Source organism: Macrobrachium rosenbergii, chromosome 4 (genome assembly GCF_040412425.1).
Source record: "Macrobrachium rosenbergii isolate ZJJX-2024 chromosome 4, ASM4041242v1, whole genome shotgun sequence".
Lineage (NCBI taxonomy): Eukaryota > Metazoa > Arthropoda > Malacostraca > Decapoda > Palaemonidae > Macrobrachium > Macrobrachium rosenbergii.
This window is the reverse complement of record NC_089744.1, coordinates 84,999,250-85,018,668: the sequence shown is the minus strand read 5'-3', so window position 1 is coordinate 85,018,668 and position 19,419 is coordinate 84,999,250. Positions and strand designations below refer to the sequence as shown.

Sequence of the window (19,419 nt, the reverse complement as noted above, 5' to 3'; positions counted from 1 at the left end):
GCAATATAAACGCTCCCTACCTCTATCTCAAGTCAGCTGTGCGTCACTGCAGTGACATGATTTTGATAATCTTTTATGTTATATTTTATTGTGAAATGCTTTATTCTTTTATTTTGTTGAACATGGTAATCATTGAACTATATATTGTAAAGGAAAAAAACATGTTAATACAGTTTTTCTTGTAGGATGCAGTAGGCTGTCGAGTACAAGCATAAACAAGACAATCAGTCAGGTCGAAGTATGAGTATTTGCTCAACAAACAACATAAAATTTCTTGGAAAATTTTGGTCAAAAAACAATTTCCGACATAAGAAGCATTCGACAAACGAAATACCACTGTATGTTTTATCTTCCAGGCAGGTATGATAAGTAAATATTCATTCAGTCGTTACTAAACACGACTAGGCCTTTTACTTCATACATGCAAAACCCTTTTTCGAAATTAAAGGGTACCGGTATAACTGAACCACTTTAGATATAGCTTAAATCATCTTTAGCCCACTCATATGTTGAGAGGAGCTGACTGTAAGAATAGCTTCAAGCTGGCATCATATACAAACATCCATGAACTCTTTTAAGCAGACATATTTTATCATAATATAAAAATATCCCAGATTTTGAAAACTTGTTTGACAAATCTTTAAAATATTTAAGATCCTTACCTGACCCCTTCTGAAAAGTGCTTTAATGTTGGAAGAGTCCAATTCTAGAGCTTTGGTTGCATGTTCCCTAGCATGTGAGTTGTCCTTCAATTTGAGGTATGTCATTGCTAGATTCAAATGTCCAGCCAATAGAACTGAATGACTTTCTGCTTTTTTTTCATCATCTAAACCTGCAAAAAGAAAAAAGAGGTAAATATCATTAATCATAATTGAAAATTATTATAAATAATAACTACTGTTCAACAACAACCTTTTACTTACATTATGCTATACTGCCAGATAAAGTGTGGTGTTCATTAAGAATTGAATGAACAAGGTACGAAAAACATCATGAATCCCCCTTTCAGTTGAGTATGATTTATTATGGGGAGTACAATTAAAATTTTTTTTTATAGACTGTGCATACAAACTGCAAGCCTTTAGTCTTAATTATGACAAGTCACCATTTACATGGAATACAGTATTGTTTATTTTTGGTAAAATGTCACCAAAAATCAAAAAGATTAGTAATAAGATTTGTTATGAACCACATCTTGGTTCATTAGGTTCTATCATCAATTAGAGAGAGATGGACTTGGAAAGACTGGCAGAAGCCGAGACAACCACGGGGAAAGGGGAACAACAAAACGAGCAAAATAACCTTAATACTAATTTATTAACATTACGCAATATACATATTTACAAGTGAGTCAAGTCTGTCGTAAATCAATAAATAAATATACACAAACAACCAAAGAGCCAGTCAAAAACAAAGATGTAGCAAAATTTGTTAAAAATAAAACATTACCATCAAAACATCAAATCAAAGTAAATACTCATTTTTTTACATCAAGAAAACACAAACATTCCAGACAGCATAATGATTACAATTAACATCAATTAACAGAAATAATGGTATAACCAAAAATCCAAATAACTGAAAAATCATTAAAGCAGCACAAATAAACCAAATTATCATAAAAGGGATTTTGACAAAGGAAAAATCTATTTCTGGGGGAAGACCTGTGTCACCCGGTGAAATTGCTTCCATCAAGCACATTTCTAGGTATAAGAATTGCTAAAAATACCAGAGAAAAAGCTATCTAGAATGCCGGGTTACTACCCCAGTTTGATCTAAAATAGATGTCGGTATACACAAAGGGTGAGTGTTGCCACTGCCACAGGCCTCTGCCCTGTAGAGATCTCCAATCTCAAAACCCCGGAAAGTGAGGAGCCGTCGTATATCCAACGCCCATCACCCAGCCAACCAACACCTCAGCCGCCATCTTAGCCTCATTCCAGGTTAGCAACCCCCCCCAAGCTGGTATGCTACTCGGGGGGGAAAGAAGAAAAGGGGTGGGTCACCGGGTGACACAGGTCTTCCCCCAGAAATAGATTTTTCCTTTGTCAAAATCCCTTTTCTGGGTTCGACCTGTGTCACCCGGTGAAATCATAGCAGAGAATTAATCATACAAAGCTTGGTTAAACCCCCTGACAACTACTGTGATGGAGATAAATAAAACTATCAGTAATTACTGAGTTTTAATTACCCAAGTAGCAAATATAGGACATGATTAATAATACAGGATAAGACATGGTTACTAATATAGGGCATATATACACAAAATATTGGTAAACACCAAGACACTTAAATGCTAACAAAAGGGAATAAAAGTAATATACAACATGGTCAGGAGTCAGGCTGTGAAGCATGCCTGACCTAAGGATAGACGGCAAGGTGAGTAAACGAGGCAGGTAGGCGAGAGAGGAAGGAGACAGGATAACTAAGATTGCATAGGTTAATCCAGGGCGGAAGGGACAATACTTCCTGCAGCCACTGTGGAAAATTTTAGAGCCTCTAGAGATTTAAAATAGTGGCGTTTGAATACTGATGGTGATTTCCAACCCGTATATTTTTTAAGATCCTCAAAGTTCATATTATGAAAATAATTAGTGGAGGTGGCCACTGCTCGGATATCATGAACCTTAGGTACTGAATCCGGGTTAGCTTGCTTAATAAAATACAGTATTTGTTGCCTGATGGCCTTTAAGGAAAGGGTTCCTCCCTTTTCCCTGACAAAAAGAGGGCCAGACATTATATTAGAAGTTCTATCTAAATAAGCCTTTAAAGTAGACTGGACATAAGGACAGATCCTGTGGAAGGGGGATAACCTTCCAAGGGGACCATCTATCTTGTGGATCTTCATTCTTAGCTAAAAACTTGAGATCCGGGGATAGCAGAACTTCTCCTGATGGGAGGAAATCAGCATGGTTCGGTTCTCTAGAGAGAGCAGACAGTTCAGAAATTCTGGCACCTGAAGCTAGGCTAATTAAGAATAACGTTTTCCTTAACAGACTCAAATATGAACACTGTTCATTATCAGTGTCCGATGCTAATTTCAGTACGTCATTTAAGAACCAGGAAACTGTGTGGGGACGGGTTGCTGGTCTCAAACGAGCGCATGCTCTAGGGATTGATGAAAAATATGAGTCCGTTAAGTTAATATTGAAACCGTGTAAAAATATCTTTTTTAAAGCCGACTTGGCTGTAGTAATAGTACTAGAGGCCAGCCCTTTTTCAAATAATGACCTGAAGAACGAGATTGCAAGATTCGTGGTGGTCATCACTTTAGCTTCAGATTCTTTCAGGAATAATGCTAACTTTTTAACTGCTGAATCATATTGTCTGAGAGTAGAGTCTCTTTTGTCTGATTCTAAGAACAGAGTATTAATAGGATCAATATTAGCATCTCTCTGAGCTGCGAATTTCATGAAGTCCATAAAGCCAGGGCATTTAGAATTCTTGAGGAAGCTGACACAGTCAGAGTTTGTACTATTTGAGTCAACTTTGGCCTGGGGATTTGAATACACCGGAGTTTCAACTCTAGAAGAAGAGGAAACCAACTGCTCTTCGCCAGTTGGGTGCCACCAGGCCACTTGACCTTTGAATGACCTGAGCTTGTGCAAAACTTTCATCAACAGGTTTATTGGTGGAAACAGATAGATTTTCTGCCACATGTTCCAATCTATTGACATCGTGATCTGTGGAGTGAGCCAGAGGGTCCAGATTGGAGCAACGTAACATGGAAGTTTGTGGTTGCTCTCTGTGGCAAACAGAGCTACCTGAGACCTGGTACCTGACGGCAAATCCACTCGAATGATGTTTTGTCCAGAGACCATTCCGACTCCAGCGGAGTTGTCCTGGACAGAGAATCCAGAATGACATTCGGACACCTGCCAGATGGGTGACTGACAAATGCCAACGGTGTTTTCTTGCTAGGGAGAAAATTGCTATCATCACTTGACTGATCCGGCTCGACTTGGAGCCCCCCTGTTTATATAATGCACCACTACTGCGCTGTCCAGTACCAGTCTGATATGAATCTGTCTGGATGGACGTAGTTTTTTCAGAGTTAGAAATACTGCCATTGCTTTGAGAATGTTGATATGGAACTGGCGGAACACAGTGGACCATGTTCCTTAAACTTTTTTGTGTTGGGAATATCCTCCCCACCCGCTCAGGGAAGCATCCGTGTGGATCACCAACGATGGAGGAGGAAATTGGAGGGGTACTGACCTTGACAAACTCTTGACTGTTGACCACGGTCGAAGTCTTTTCCTCAACACCAGCGGAATTAGGGACACCTTGTCTCTGAATCTGTTGTTGGCTCGTCTCCGCCACACTCTGTTTATGTCTTTTAGTTTGGCTTTCAGAAGCAGGTCTGTTACAGATGCGAACTGAAGAGAACCTAGGACTCTTTCCTGGGTACGACAAGAGGCTTTCCTGTTTTTGAGGAACTGCCTAGTGGCTTTGGCTATTTCCCTCCTTTTGGCTGGTTGAAGAGACAGTTTGTGTGAGTCCAGATCCCATTGGATTCCTAGCCACTGAAATCGAGCCTCTGGAACTAGGCGGGATTTCTCCGTTTATTTGAAAGCCTAGGGACTCCAGGAAGTTGATCACTATGGCTGTTGCTCTTCGACATTCCTCGGCGTTGGATGCCCAAATTATCCAATCGTCTAGGTATGCGGCTAACATGATCCCTTGGGACCGCAATTGCTGGACTACTGTTTCTGCCAGTTTGGTGAAAATTCTGGGCGCTATGTTGAGTCCGAATGGCATGACTTTGAATGAGTAAGCTTGTTTTCCTAGTCTGAATCCTAGGTAAGGAGAGAAATTTCTCGCAACCAGGACGTGATAATAGGCGTCTGAAAGATCTATAGAGGTGGTGATGGCTCCACGGGGAAGTAAGGTCAGCACCTGCGAGATTGTAAGCATGCGAAATTTGTCGCATTGAATGTATAGATTGAGACGAGACAAGTCTAGGATTACTCTTTGCTGACTGGAGCCTTTCTTCAGAACTCTGAACAGTCTGCCTTGAAATTTCAGGTGTCTCACTTTCTTTATAGCCCTCTTTTGAAGCAGGTCCTTTACAAAGTCCAGGAGGGCTTTGGATGGGGATTGATGGAATCTGACTAGCGGAGGAGGACCTCTGCTCCAGCTCCATCCCAGAACTTTGGAGACTACGCTGTGGGCCCATGGACTGAAGGTCCATCGGTCCCGAAAGAGATACAACCTCCCGCCTACCTGAGGAGACTCATTGGGCGGGAGAGGGCTTATCTCCTCTACTACCTCGGCCTCCTCTCCCTCGAGAGAGGGAACGTGACACAGACCTACCTCTGAAGGAGGCTCCGGCTCTGCTTCCCCTCGCGTTCCTATTAAAGCCTCGAAACGCCCCCTGGCTTTCAAACGAAGCGTTGAAAGCCAGGGATGTCACAAAAGTTGGAGAAGCAAGGGTATGCTGAGCCGGCTGCATCAGCACAAACTGTTGTTGAGGCTGGGCCTTTGAAGTTGAAGGCTGACCGACCTGGGAGACCGGTACAGCCTGCAGCATAGTCTGGGTGTGAGGTCTTTTGTACCTCCTGAACCTTTTCCCTGATTTGGCTTGAGGTCCGGCGGACTCAGTGGCCTTCCTTTTGAAGGGGGAGACCCCAGCGGAGCGGAGGCTTTGATTTGCCCTGGTTGCCTCCGCCAGGACATTGTTAACTTCATCTTCGGGAAAGATATTGGCGCCCAAATAGAGCTCCTCATGAGCCTATTGGGTTCATGCCTTATGGTGGCGTCCGCAAAGATGTGCTTCCGGCAATTCATCCTTGCCACTATAAAGTCGTACAGGTCCGCCTGGAATCCCGCCAACAGGGATTTGGTTAGGACCTGGAAGAGAGGTTCTTCGGCGTAGGTCACAGCTGTTGCCTCCGTCAGACACAAAGAATGCAGGGAGCAACTCAACCTGCACCTGGCTTCGAATTCCGCTTTCAGAAGAGCCTCCGGAATCTTGGGAAGCTGTTCACTGAAGAGGGATGAAGCGCACTTGGGGTCGAATTTGCCCACCGTGAACGTGGCCGGAGCTCCCAACCAAAATTCCGAATCTCCGGGGAAGACAAGAGAAGTGGGATCTGTCTCCCGGATTTGAGGTAGCGGCTTACCCTCGATGCCTGCCTGACTAGTCAGCAGTGCTACCTTAGTCATGCAAGGGGTAGGGACAGCCTCACCTACCGAGAACATAGTGAAAGTCCCCTTGAAGGGGGTAAGCTTAGTATTCTCCGCCTCCCACTCCGTGAGAGTGCGCATCAAGGCGGATTGGGCTTGGTCCCTAGGGAAGATGACTGTCTCCTTCAGGACCTTGTCTGATCTGATCCAGGCTTCCTCTGTGAGCCTGGCGTAGCCTGGGTAGGGAGGCACCAGGTCGGGTGGAAAGAACTCCAGTTCTTCCAACCTGTGTGTACCCAAGCCCTCAATGGAGAGAGTATCTTCATGCCGAGGAGCATGAAGAGCCAGACGCCCAAGGATTTCCCTTATCAAAGGGAGGAAGACTGGAGGCATCCGAACAGCGCACGTCTGTGCCGCCACTCCGGAGCACATAAACCCGAGAGCAAGTTCTCCTGGGTTTGCATCCTCTCGGCTAAAGACTTCAAGAATCATCTGAAGACTTTAAGCCCGGCGAGCTGAGAGGAAAGGTCATTCATCCTAGCTTCGACCTTCTTGTCGAACTTCTGTATGAGAAACTCTGCAAAGGCCTCAGGGTCAAAGTTAGGTTGAGGGGGACTCGCCTTAACCGCCCTGGATCTCGACCCCTTGGTAGGGGGAGCAGCCTTACTAGTAGACACCACTGGGCTAAGAGCCCGTGACGACCTCGAGGGAGCTGCAGGATTAGACCTTTGAGTTAGTTAGTTATAAATGATTTGTTTAACCAGACCTCTGAACTCTTTTAGGGTTCTTCTCGGGCTGGGAAAAGAATGGGGGAAAGAGTACATAAAAAAATTAAGTAGTTAACTAAATAAATAAATAATAAAAACGGGGGAGTTAGAAAAAACAATCGAAAAAAAAAAAGGGGGAAGATTATATTTTACTTATCAATTTAATTTTGTTTAGGAAAAGAATGATATTATTAATTGAAAAGTTATTACCTTCTGCTAGAATATCCTTTATTGATTTATTTTGTAAATAAGTCTTTCTTTCATGATGCCATCTGGGACAGTCAATCAAGATGTGTTTGATTGTTACTGGGATGTTACATCTTTCACAAGTTATTGGGTTTGTGTGCGGAGTTGACATCAGATGACCATGTGTGAGTCTGGAGTGTCCTATTCTGAGTCTTGTTAAAATAACCTCATTGATTCTTTGCTTTTGGGTAGAAGAATGCCATTTTTAACTTCGTTCTTAATTTGTTTTAGTTTGTTTTGTGGGGGTATATTTGTCCAATCATTTTGCCAATCCCTATAAATTAAGGGTTTAACTGATGCTAGCCAGTATGATATGGGTGCTTTCATAGTAGTTGGGGATTGTACAAGCCAATTTTGAAGCTTTATCTGCTTTCTCATTACCCTCAATGCCTACATGGGCTGGGATCCAACAAATTTGAATTTGAAGGCCGTTTGTAATTAACTGATGTATTTCCGTTGTATATTTTGGACAAGGTGATTATTTGATTTAAATGATCCTATTGCTTCAATTGCACTTCTTGAGTCGCTCAATATGAGTGCTGAAGGAATTCCTTTTTTGTTATAATCTTGAGAGCCAATTGTATGGCTGTTAATTCTGCTGTAATTACTGATGATATTAGAGGAAGGCCCATTTGGATAGTTTTATCACTTGAATAGGCTGATGAGCCCACTCCAGCTTCATTTTTGGATCCATCTGTGTTCCATGGCATGTTGATGGTACATTTCTGTGTTGGACATATATTTCTTTGAAAGATATGATAAATATGTGCATAGTTTTGCCCTTTTTAGTGTCCATGGTGTGACCGGATTTATTTCTTGGGTAAATTTGGGTATCATGTTATGTAAATTCAATAGATGATTAGTTTTTTTAGTAAATGAGTTTTGATTTGGGTTATTATTTGTATTTTGATTGAGAAATTTATTTGATGCAGGAGATGTGCCTGCTTGAAGGGATAAGCCTCTTCTTAAAGTAATTAGATCTCTGTAATATTTTAGAGGCAGCTGGCCTGCCTCTGCTAGACAGAGACAGTTGAGATGAGCGGAAGGCTCCTGTACATATACGCACTCCCTCGTGATGTAAAGCATCTAGAGATTTTAAAGTTGTTTCTGAGGCAGTTGAATAAATTGGACAGCTATAATTTATAACTGATAGTACTGTTGCATTGTATAACATTAACATTGTGTCTCGTCCTGCACCCCATTTGGTGTGTGAGATTTTCTTTAATAAAGTAAGGGCTTTAGATCCTTTGGCTTTGATATATTTGACATGATCTTTCCAATTTAAATGTTGGTCAAAAATTATACCCAAATATTTAACACTATTGCACATGTTTATCTCTTCATTATAAAGATATAACTTAATGGTTTGTTGTTTCAACCATCTTTTGTCTTTGTAGAAGACAATGCCATTTGTTTTATTTACCGACAACTTGAAGCCTCACGGAATTGGTCCAAGTGGTTATATTTTTGTTGCTATATTAAGTATTCTTTGAGCATGTCTCAAAGAATAACTTGAATAATAAATTACAAAATCATCCACATACAAACTATTTTGTACACCTCAGGCAGGTTCATAGTAATGTCATCTATTGCCAGGGCAAATAAGATGCAGCTCAAAACACTGCCTTGGGGATACCCTCCTCTTGTACGTAGCAATTTGAATATGTATTTTCTATGCGTACATTTGAAATGTACGATTTGTTATAAAATTATTGATAAATATTGGAAGGTGACCTCGAATATTGGACCTGTGGAGTTTGTGTATAATATTGTATCTCCATGTGGTATCATATGCTTTTTCTATATCAAAGAAAATAGCCACTGTCAGCTTTTTCTTTTCAAATCCTTTTTTAATATGATCTTCTATTTGAGTTAACGGGTCTAGTGTAGATCTACCAGCTATTGATCCCGATTGGGTAGGTGATAAAATTGAGTGTTTTGTTATGACACTTGTTAATCTCAAACTAACCATTTTCTCCAACAGTTTGCACAAGCAACTTGTTAGAGATATTGGCCTATAATTAGTGGGGTTGCTAGGGTCTTTTCCTGGTTTACTGATGGGTATGATTATTGCATGTCTCCATTTAGTTGGGAAGACATGCGTTAGCCATATGCTATTATATAATTTTAATAAGAATTCTTTAGCTAGTGTGGCTAAGTTCTGGATCATTTCAAAAGAAATCATATCATGCCCCGGAGCTGATGATCGACATGATTTTAGGGCAAAATTAAGTTCGTTCATATTGAATTCTTGGTTATAATCAAGGTCCTCATCAGTTTCAAAATTAAGTGCATGATTTATTTTTTGTGTTCTAATTCTTTTGAAGTGTTCATCTAAATTAGAATAAGCACTAATATCTTCTATATGTTTGGCTAATATATTTGAAATATCTTGTAGGTTATGATTTAGTTTGCCATTATATAGTATTGGGCTTCTAGGTGGTCTTATATGTTTACCATTGATTTTACGGATTTTGTGCCATATTTCCTTAATTGAAGTATTTGGTGACAATTCCAATATATAATTTTTCCACGACTGAGCTTTTTCGAATATTATTGTTTTTCGAAATTTTGCATTATATTTATTGAAAAGTGGTTTAATGTGATCAATAGTTATACTTATAACTATTATCTTGTTTAGTTTGTTTATATTACAAGGGCCTTTATTAGGGTGTTTAATCTGGACTTTAGTCTACTCAAATTACGTGCCAGTGTGTGTTTGGTTGATTTAAGAGAGATAAATTATTAGACCACCATGGGAAGGGGATATATTAGGGGTTGAAGAAGTTTTGGGGATGCATTTATCTGCAGCACTGATTACAAAACTGGAAAAGAAATCATTTGTGACATTATTGTTTTGATTTAATGGGAAGGAGGGATATTTCTAGTTTGTAAATTGTATTTATCCCAGTCAGCTTTCAGTAAATTATATTTTTATGGAAATGATTGTTTTTGGTTGTTCAAATAATTCAAAACAATTGGAAAGTGATCACTAGTATATGAGTCGTCTAGGACATTCCATTCCAGTCTCTCAACTAATTCCAGTGAGCATAATGAAATATCTATTGAGGAGAAGGTTAAATGAGTTTTTGAGAAGTACGTTGGTGAATCACTTTCATTCAGGCAATGTAAATTCTGAACATTTATGCAATTCTCAATGTTTGAGCCGGCCAAGTTACTAGCATGTGCGCTGTCCCACAATGGGTTATGGGCATTAAAGTCGCCTACTATTAGTAGGGGCCATTTACATTATTTACTATTTGTGCTAAATCACTACAGTTTGAGTTAAATTTGGCTGATTATATAGATTTATTATAGAGATAATTTGATTGTCTGGCATATGCAATTTGATTGCAGTTATTTGATAAGACAGTGATGTAATATTTAGGGGTTCATAAGTTGAATCGTTATGAACATATATAGCTGTTCCTAGCTTGCCATCCACTATTGGTGAGTGGCAAGCTAATTTATAGTTTCTAAAGTCCTTAGGAGTTGTACCAATATGCTGTAGACATATGCAAACTGGTTTATGTTCCTTTAGTATTCTCTGGATTTCATCTAGTCAAGCCGAGTAGAAAATCCATTCATGTTCCACTGAATTATTTTATTGGTCATTGTTTGGGGGGATTGGCGTTAGATTTTGTAAGTTAATTGATGATTTAGCTACATCCCGTAACATTTTAAGGGAGTTTGTGTTGCTTTGTGGTTTCTTTGCAGCTAGGTTTGATTGCTGAATATTTGATGCATTGATCGGTTCTTCTTCATATTTCCTTATTAGGAAATCTATTTGAGTTTTGATCATGTTTTTCTTTAGTTTTAAGGATTCTGAGCATAGTTCGCCATCTTGATGGAATGTTAAAGGGCATTTTCGGAACCTAGTAAAGTTATTTATGAAATTTCGGTTATATTTTCATTTTTGTTAGGAAAACGATTGTACGTAATGATAAAACACTCTTGACATCCGCAAGATAAATCATGTTCCAGTGTTGAAGGAATGGTTCTAATCTCTGGGTCCCATCCATGCTCCCATTACTAGATGTTGTAATATTTTTGTTAGGAATTTCTGGTATAGGCATACTGGATCTCCGATGTGCTGGTACAAAAATTTTGATTTGAATTTTTAGGTTTATTATTATTACTATTCTTTGGTCTTGTTGAGGGTTGATTTGATGTGGTTGTAATTTGATTAATTTTATGGGTTTTTGGTTCTTCAGTGGGATGTTTAACTGAAAGTTTCTGCATTGATTTCGGTGATGAGAGTGCAGAAGAGTTAGTTGATTTATCCATATTTGGGGAATCGTTATTTATATTTGTCTTGGATTGTGGAACAATATGGATTTCCACTTGTGATGCAGTTAATGTAATCTGTTTCTGATTAATGGGTGAGACTGGGATTTTGCTAGATCGATCTATGAATGGAATGTTAGGTTTTTTCCTTAGGGGAGTTCTATCAATTACTTTCCTTTTTTATTATGGTTATTTTTGTCAATTAAGTTTTCTGTGGATGATGTTAATGCATTATGAGTTTCCAGATCTGGATTATTAACTCTCTTGATTTTTCCATATCATTGGAATTCGTTTCTGAATGATTAACTTCGCTTGTTACTGGGGAGGCCTGTTGCAACTGTACTCTTGGGCTTTTATGAATAGTAGAGGAGGGGGAGAGGTGTGTCACACCTATTCGTGTTGAGATTCTTTATGTTTATTATGAGTTGTTACAATATTTGAATATGAATGGAGTTTTGCTGGGTCATTGATTCCTCTCACCTTCAGTTCGAGTTTGGCTTCATTAACGGGCATACCAGTTCTGTCCATTAACATTTGTAATTCTGTATAATATTGATAAAATATACAGTCTTTAGATTTAGCATGATGATTTAATTTGCAATTTACACATTTGAAGGTTTTGCATTTCCAATTTGTTGTGTGGTTTTCAGAACATACAGCATATAGCGTTATTTCTACATCTTTTGGTTGAATGGCCATATTTTTGACAGTTAGAGCATTTGAGAGGTTTAGGGACAAAGGGGCGAACCTCTCTATTCAGTCCCAGAATTTTTATTTTTCGTGGTAGTTCCCGGTTTGTAAATTTTATTTTGACTATTTTAATATGTTTATTTGCATCCCTTCTACTTGGGACAGCATATAATTCCAAGTCATGTATGTTATTGTATCTTAGTTTAAGGGAGTCAATTAAGATTTCTTTTGATGGTAGCTCTTTTTCATCATTGTCTGGGAGCATTACTGTGCCTTGTGTATAATTAAGTGTTTCATGGCTGGTTACTGTTACTTTTATTTCATTTATGTTGGTTATTTGTAGAAAAGTTGTTGATTGGGCTTTGGTTGTTGTTTGTATTAGCCATTCATTGTTTTTGATATGTCTACATTCCATGTCTGTGTGGGGTGTATATTTAATAATCTGTTCTCTAAAATGGCTGGTGAGATCTGTTTTTCTGCTTTTAATATTAAAAATCTGGACCAATTGTCTGGTCCAAAAATATGTTCAAAATGAACTAGTGTTGGATTTAGTCGATAGTTATTTCTTTTTAATTTTTTCACATTCATCGGTGATGAGCTTTCTTGTGTTGATGGGTTTTAGGGGGATTACTTGTTTCTATTTTAGAGTGATTGATATTTTACTTGGAACAGGATGTTCCGTTGTAGCATTTCTGTCTATGTTAAGGAGATTCGGGAGTGACGTTCCATTAGTCAACGACTGTGCCAGAATTTTACCATCATGGGGTCCAGGGGTACTAATATCCTCAAGACTACTTTGCATAAAAGATATATATATATATAAAAAAAAAAAATTAATAAATCTTGAAAAGATATCATTGGCTTTTTATGAAGTTGGATGTTCCACTAATGGCACAAGTGGGAACTGACTCCCAAATGTACGCGTCCCTACCCTACCCCATAAGGGGGATGGCACATCATGATTAGTATGGCCCAAGCATAAGCAAAACCCGCTTGCTAGGATTGAGTGTATTGTAATAATACACTCATCCCCATCCTAATCACAATATGGGCTAACCGGACAGAAAGCCGAGAGTCCTATTCCTAGAACCAGGCCCCCCTGGAATCCGTGGTCCAGCTCCACAGAATAGTTCCGCCTGAAAAACCAGGTCTGAACATTATCAGGTAGATGATGGTTCTGCCACAGTTCCCACTATTTAGCTTCAGATTCAACTTCACTCCATGCCATGATATGTTTTCCTATTTATTAATTTTGGTAATTTTGAAAAAAGTGGAAAAATCCACGAAATTATTCCTAAAGCGTATTTATATATATGTGGGACACTTGGGATCAAACTTAGGGAAAATAGATCCCTAGGTTCGAGAGCCCTCTCACCACGTCAAGGTGGTCCCAATTTGAGGGGGTAAGGCCCTGAAAGAAGTAGCTAACAAGTCCACATTTGAGCACCCCCTAATTCCAGAGTCTGTCGGACTCACAGATGTAATGACCACTCTGTAAGCAGAACTTGTCCTTCCTGAATCATCAATTGCAAAATGCTGTCCTTCCCTGGATTGAACTTGGGAACCAGTACTTTATTTTTTATTTTTGCCCAAAGAAGCAGTTTTTCCACTATGACTTAGTTTCTGATCAGGTTTCTGCATTGTAGAAAGTCTTCCATATAGCCAAGAGTTCGAGATCACTTAAATGCATCTCTTTCTACTGACCAATAATCCTTGACCTCTTTGGGCAACCAAACCTCGTGATGTGTCTGTAAACATTGAGAGGTCTGGATTCACTACTCTTAGGATAAACCTACCAAAAATCTTTGATGGTCTCCCACCACCCTAAGGGTTACTGGGTGTAGTGTTGTCCATTCTATGGTGTATTGTAAGTCAATGTCACAACACTTGTCAAAACTTTGTTTTGTGTTATGAGATGGAAGAAAAAACAACAAAACCTGGATGTAGGTTTAAGAATATGCTTTTTAACTTTACCTGTAGTTTGTGGTCCCTCCTACAGAACCTGGCAACACGGATGGTCCTGGATTTACTGAAAAGATTAATGAACTTTTTGCTGTAAGTCTGCTATTCTATTATGCTGAGATCACAACTGTAATGGTGCCTGATTATTCTGACAAATTCTCCAGTGAGCCCATGTAGGAAGCTTCACTAAAAGCTAAAATTCTTTGAGAAGAAGAAAGAAGTTGCTGTTCAACCTCCGATAGAAAAGCCTGCAAACTGAGTCTGTCCTCAATCCCAGAAAGAGAATGGACTGAGGGAGAGTTAGGGAACACTACCGAAAATCATAATACACAGAGACTGAGCCAGACAAAGCAACAGATCCTTGGCCTTTGGAATACTACTAAAAAGAGTTGGCCAACTTGAACCAGTTGACTCATTAGAAAAGAATTCTTGCTCATAAATTACAACAAAATCCTTGCAAATACTTGAGGCACTGTTTACAAGCTAAAACAAAGCGCCTTAAACAGGAATACCTTCTTTGCAAATATACATCAAAGGAACTTGCGTGACTAAAGATCTATCTGTATGTGGTAAAATGCATCTTGCATGTCCGCCAAATCATCCAATCATTCTTTTGAAAAGTCACTAAAACTGTACTGGGTATATCCATGGAGAATGGGGACAGATGAATACAGTTGTTCAGTCTTGATGTATCCAACAATGGGCACCAATCTCCTGTTGCTTATGGTGCTAGAAAAAAAGGCAGTATTTGTAGTGTTTGTTCGTGTGTTACAGGCTTTTACCACATGCGTATGAGTTGTTCTCTCTCTCTCTCTCTTTTTGTGTCAAGATTGATCATTTCATTACAAGTTACAGTACAGTGTTGTAATATCCTTTAATTAAATGGAAAAAAAAGCTCTAAAAAAGTCAAACACCTGCCTACCCATCTCAACCGATCCCACACTGCATTCCTAACCCCACCTCCCAGCCCAGGAAATTCCTTTCCGGCCACCCACCTTTTAAAACAACCCTTTCTCAGGGTGAATCTTCATGCAGCCTTACTGCTGCTCCCCTCCCAGGCACCCAGCCTTCTGATGCCCCCAACCTTGGAAACTTTTCCTGGCCTACCTCACCCCAAACCCTTTCTCAGTGTTTATGGATGTAACTTAACAGAGGGGGCTCCGTCTGTTAAGTGCAGTGCTCACAAAGTTACTCTCAATTTTCATGTCATCATTTTTGGAAATTTTAATTTCTAAACTTTTACTGTAATGTAAACATGTAGTTTAGCTGAAAACCTTTAATGCTGTTTAATACTGGGTATTTTTGGGTCTGTGCGGCCAACAACATCCCATGATGATGACAGTAGCTGGTGTCACAATTGCAACCCCCTTCAATTCAGGTAAGTGTTTGCATTTTATACAAACCTGCTATACAACATAAAAAGAAGGGAATATTACTTTACCATGAAATGTGGGTAATACAGAGTAAAGTAAGAGGTTTTTACTTTGTATATATTCACATTTTAATTATATGATTCTTTCATCATGATAGACAACGGAGTTTAACCTTTCAATCCTTGTACAGTTGGCCCAAATAATTTTTTCCTAAGAAAACTGTTTTAAATATTTCTAAAATTTTAACCAAGTATCAAGATCATTTAAAATTTGAAAGGATCTGTGCATACTTTTTGTTGCTAGTTGAAATCAGGAGTCACTTCCACTGTGTACTGTCACAAGTTACAATTGATATCTACAAGAGTCTACATAAACTTACCAGAATCATACTGTAGTAAATCAATTATTTTCTTGTACTGTTTAACAGCAAGTCTAAATTTGTCTTGTTTAAAGAATAACGTTCCTCTGTCTTTGCAGACTTTTGCTTGGTCAATTTTTTCTTCTTGATCCATCTCCCATGATTCTTTGGCTTTCTCAAAGCTTCGCAACTCAACCTCATATTCCAGTGAAGCACCAGGAGGCACATTTAAGGATGGGTTACCAGCAGATCCAAAAGCATACTGTTGAAAGATAAAAAATTTACAATGCCTTTATTTTACAATAACAAACCTCTTTATTTTACTCATAATGTGGGAAATGACAAAGAAACTGAGAGGTAGTGAAAAGGTTTGACTACAGAATGTCAAGATTCATATGAATATTGTATTACAGTACAAAATAGGAAATGGCAGTGAAATGCTGTAAAGTATCTGGAATAAGAGAATGAGATGTCAAAGACTGCACTGGCTTCAACATGTAATGAGAAGAGATGCACTATTAGCCAGAAAAGTAGTAAAGATGGAATCAGAAGAACAAAGACCTGCAGGAAGACACAGGAAAACATTGAAAATGGGGCAGATGAAAGCTTAGACCAGACAGGGGTTCAGAAAGAAAGTGCAAAGGCAAGACTGACTGATTGTAATTTTTATAGCATCACAACAACAAAGGTCATCAATGGCAAATATCAAATTTTTTTAACAATTATATATACAGTATGTACCCCTAATTCGCTGGGGTTAGGGACCACACCCACTCAAGATAAGCGAAAACCTGCGATAAGTTGACACCCTGCTCTACAAATGCTTAAAAGTGCCTATTTTAATAGTTCAAACATCAAATATACCTTAAAATAAAATGCTTATGACTGCCTATTTTAATAGTTAACTGTGTATTTTAATACAGTAAACCCCTGGATTTGTGTTCTTACATTTCGCGGACTCTGCAATTTGCAGAATTTTCTATGGAACCCATCTATATGTTATTCACAGGAAAACTCACCCATTCACGGATTTTTCTGTACAGCAATATTCTGCATTTTCATATTTTTGTGACTAAATACTGTACGGTACCTACATATACATTTTATGATAAAATAATGATTTACAGTACAGGTATTGCTCTACTCAAGATGGGGTTAGGTTCCAAAAAACCCATCGTTTGTTGAAAAAATCATATCTCGAATATAGCCTAGCCTACACTAGGGTAATCAGTACCATCTAAACATATGGTAGCCTAGCCTACACTACACAGTATACTCTATACATATACGGTATAGTAATTATTAATGTCAGCTAATTCTACAGGTTCAATGCGGATTGACTGATGATAATTTAGTATAAAGAGAAATTGAATAAAACTAACAAGAGTTAGCATAGCATACAGTAAGGTAATCGTATACATAAACAGTAGCTTGCCTACAGTATACTCTATACATATACGGTAGAGTAGTAATTATTAATACCAGCTAATTCTGCAGGTTCAATGCAGACTGACTTATGATAATTCAGTATAAAAAGAAATTGAATAGCAAGAACAAGAATCAGACTGTACTGTACGGGGTACTCACCAAGATCCGGTCCGTCGTCGGCACACGTGAACGGTGTCAGGCTGTTCATGGCTACGTATAACTAAAAATCGGAAGAGGAGGAGGATGATAAAGCCACAGGATCATCAACTTGCTCCTCTTCAGATAGTATTTCTTCTTATGTTAGTTCAAGTGTTTCAAAATGAAGAGATGTAGGGGATCGAGGCTCAAATGTCGGGGGAGGGGTGCAGGTGGGGGTAGGGGTGGCGGAAGGTGATGCCACTGGAGTCATTCTCTTAAAGAAGTATTCCATTGTCGGTTGCATAGTGTGTTTTTTCGTTCTTCATAAATGACTCGGTAACATGCAACAACGTCTTGATGTGCTCTTCAACTTTAGTAAACCGTTCCATGTTCCCATCCATTTCACTCAAAAGTTTCCTTCCATGTTCAAATGAGGCAAAAACCTCTGCCAGTGCTTTTGTTGTAAACTTTCGCTCTGGCTCTTCTTCAATTTCTTCTTCCTCTTCTGCTCTTTTTCTCTCTTCTGCAAGTGCAATTAAATCTTCTGCCGTTAGCTCTACATCTTGCACATCTAAAAGATCTTGGATGTCTTCCTCATCAATTTCTAAATCTAAATTTCTCCCAAGTGTCAAAATCTTTTTATTAATTTCTACAACTTCTTCATCCTTATCGAAACCTTTAAATGAGTTCACTTACACTTGTAGCAGATTTTTCCAAACCCCATTCATACATTCTTTCTTTTCGTTGTTGCTTCTTTATGGATGTAGGACCGTTGAGGCATACGCTTCCCATACAGTCCTGCTTCGTCGACATTAAAGATTTGCTCCAGCAAGTACCCTTCATCAATGACAATCTTATGCAAAACATCCTTAAGTTTAGCAGCTCCTTCGGTGTCAGCACTTTGCTGCTTCACCGGTAATTTTCACACTATGTAAATTATGACAGTTTCTGAAGCGATGAAACCATCCAGCACTTGCTAGAAAACTTTTGTTGTGGTTATCATCATATTTTTTCTTCAGTTCATTGAAAAGCATGCGAGCCTTTGTTTGAATGGTTAAGAGGTTGAGTGGCATGCGCTTCTGTATCTGGTCCTCCACCCACGTGACCAGTAACTGCTCCATTTCTTCCAAAGGCCCTATCCTCTTCTTTTATATAACTGTTGAATGAACTGAAGCAGATACCCTTATAGCGTTCATTATCCGTTTCTCGTCTTTAAGGATGGTGGATAGCGTCGACTGCGATACATGCTCGTCACATGCAATTACCATGACGGGCTTTCCAGCAGCACGCTGGTTGATAATTTTCATTTTCTGCTCCAGAGTGATAGACTGCTTCTTCTTTTTTGCACTACCAGCAGGAGACAGTGTTTGGCAGACATACTGAGGCAAATTTGAGTTTTAGAGTTTACCTACAAAAGCACAAAAATTGCAAACGAACACCGACCTATTTTAACTTCCTACACAACGAGAGCAAGTGAGGTCGGCTCATTGAATTAATGTATCTATTCCAGCATCTCGGGCCAACGTATTGTACACCGCACGCTGCCTGATCATACACTGTTCCCTGGGCCAGTCACCCACGAAATTTAAAAATATGTATTTTCAAAATACTGTTGTACTGATACTAATTGCTAATCCCATCATAAAAGCGAATTATTGTAAGTTGAGTTATCGTAACTCGAGCACAACCTGTACTAATTTTCAAATATTAATATTAAGTTTAATAGGATGAAATAACATTAAATAAAAATAATTCTCTCTCTCTCTCTCTCTCTCTCTTACTGTGATGAGAGAATTTTTATGCATATGTAATATGTATGTTTATTTGTTTTGTATGAAAAATTAATGATTTACTAATTTTCAAATATTAATATTAATAATGTACTAAACACAGCAAAATATCAATTCATTAAAGAAAATGCAAAAAAATTAATAAGATTTTAGTTAAATAAAAATTCTTTCCCCCACCTTCTTCATAAAGCTTTGGAGAGCGAGAAGGGATGTAACCTGTCTCCTTCTCCTTCCTTTTTCAGTTTTTCTCT

The 19,419-nt window shown here is 38.7% G+C and overlaps 1 protein-coding gene across 1 annotated transcript in view; it reads right to left on the bottom strand.

Moving 5' to 3' along the window:
* The window catches only part of LOC136836331 (peptidyl-prolyl cis-trans isomerase FKBP4-like), a 374,461-nt gene that overhangs the window by 97,267 nt on the left and 257,775 nt on the right, over positions 1-19,419 (bottom strand). The window contains 2 exon segments of the mRNA XM_067100503.1: positions 663-832; positions 15,834-16,074. Of these exon segments, the coding sequence (XP_066956604.1) occupies positions 663-832; positions 15,834-16,074 (411 nt within the window).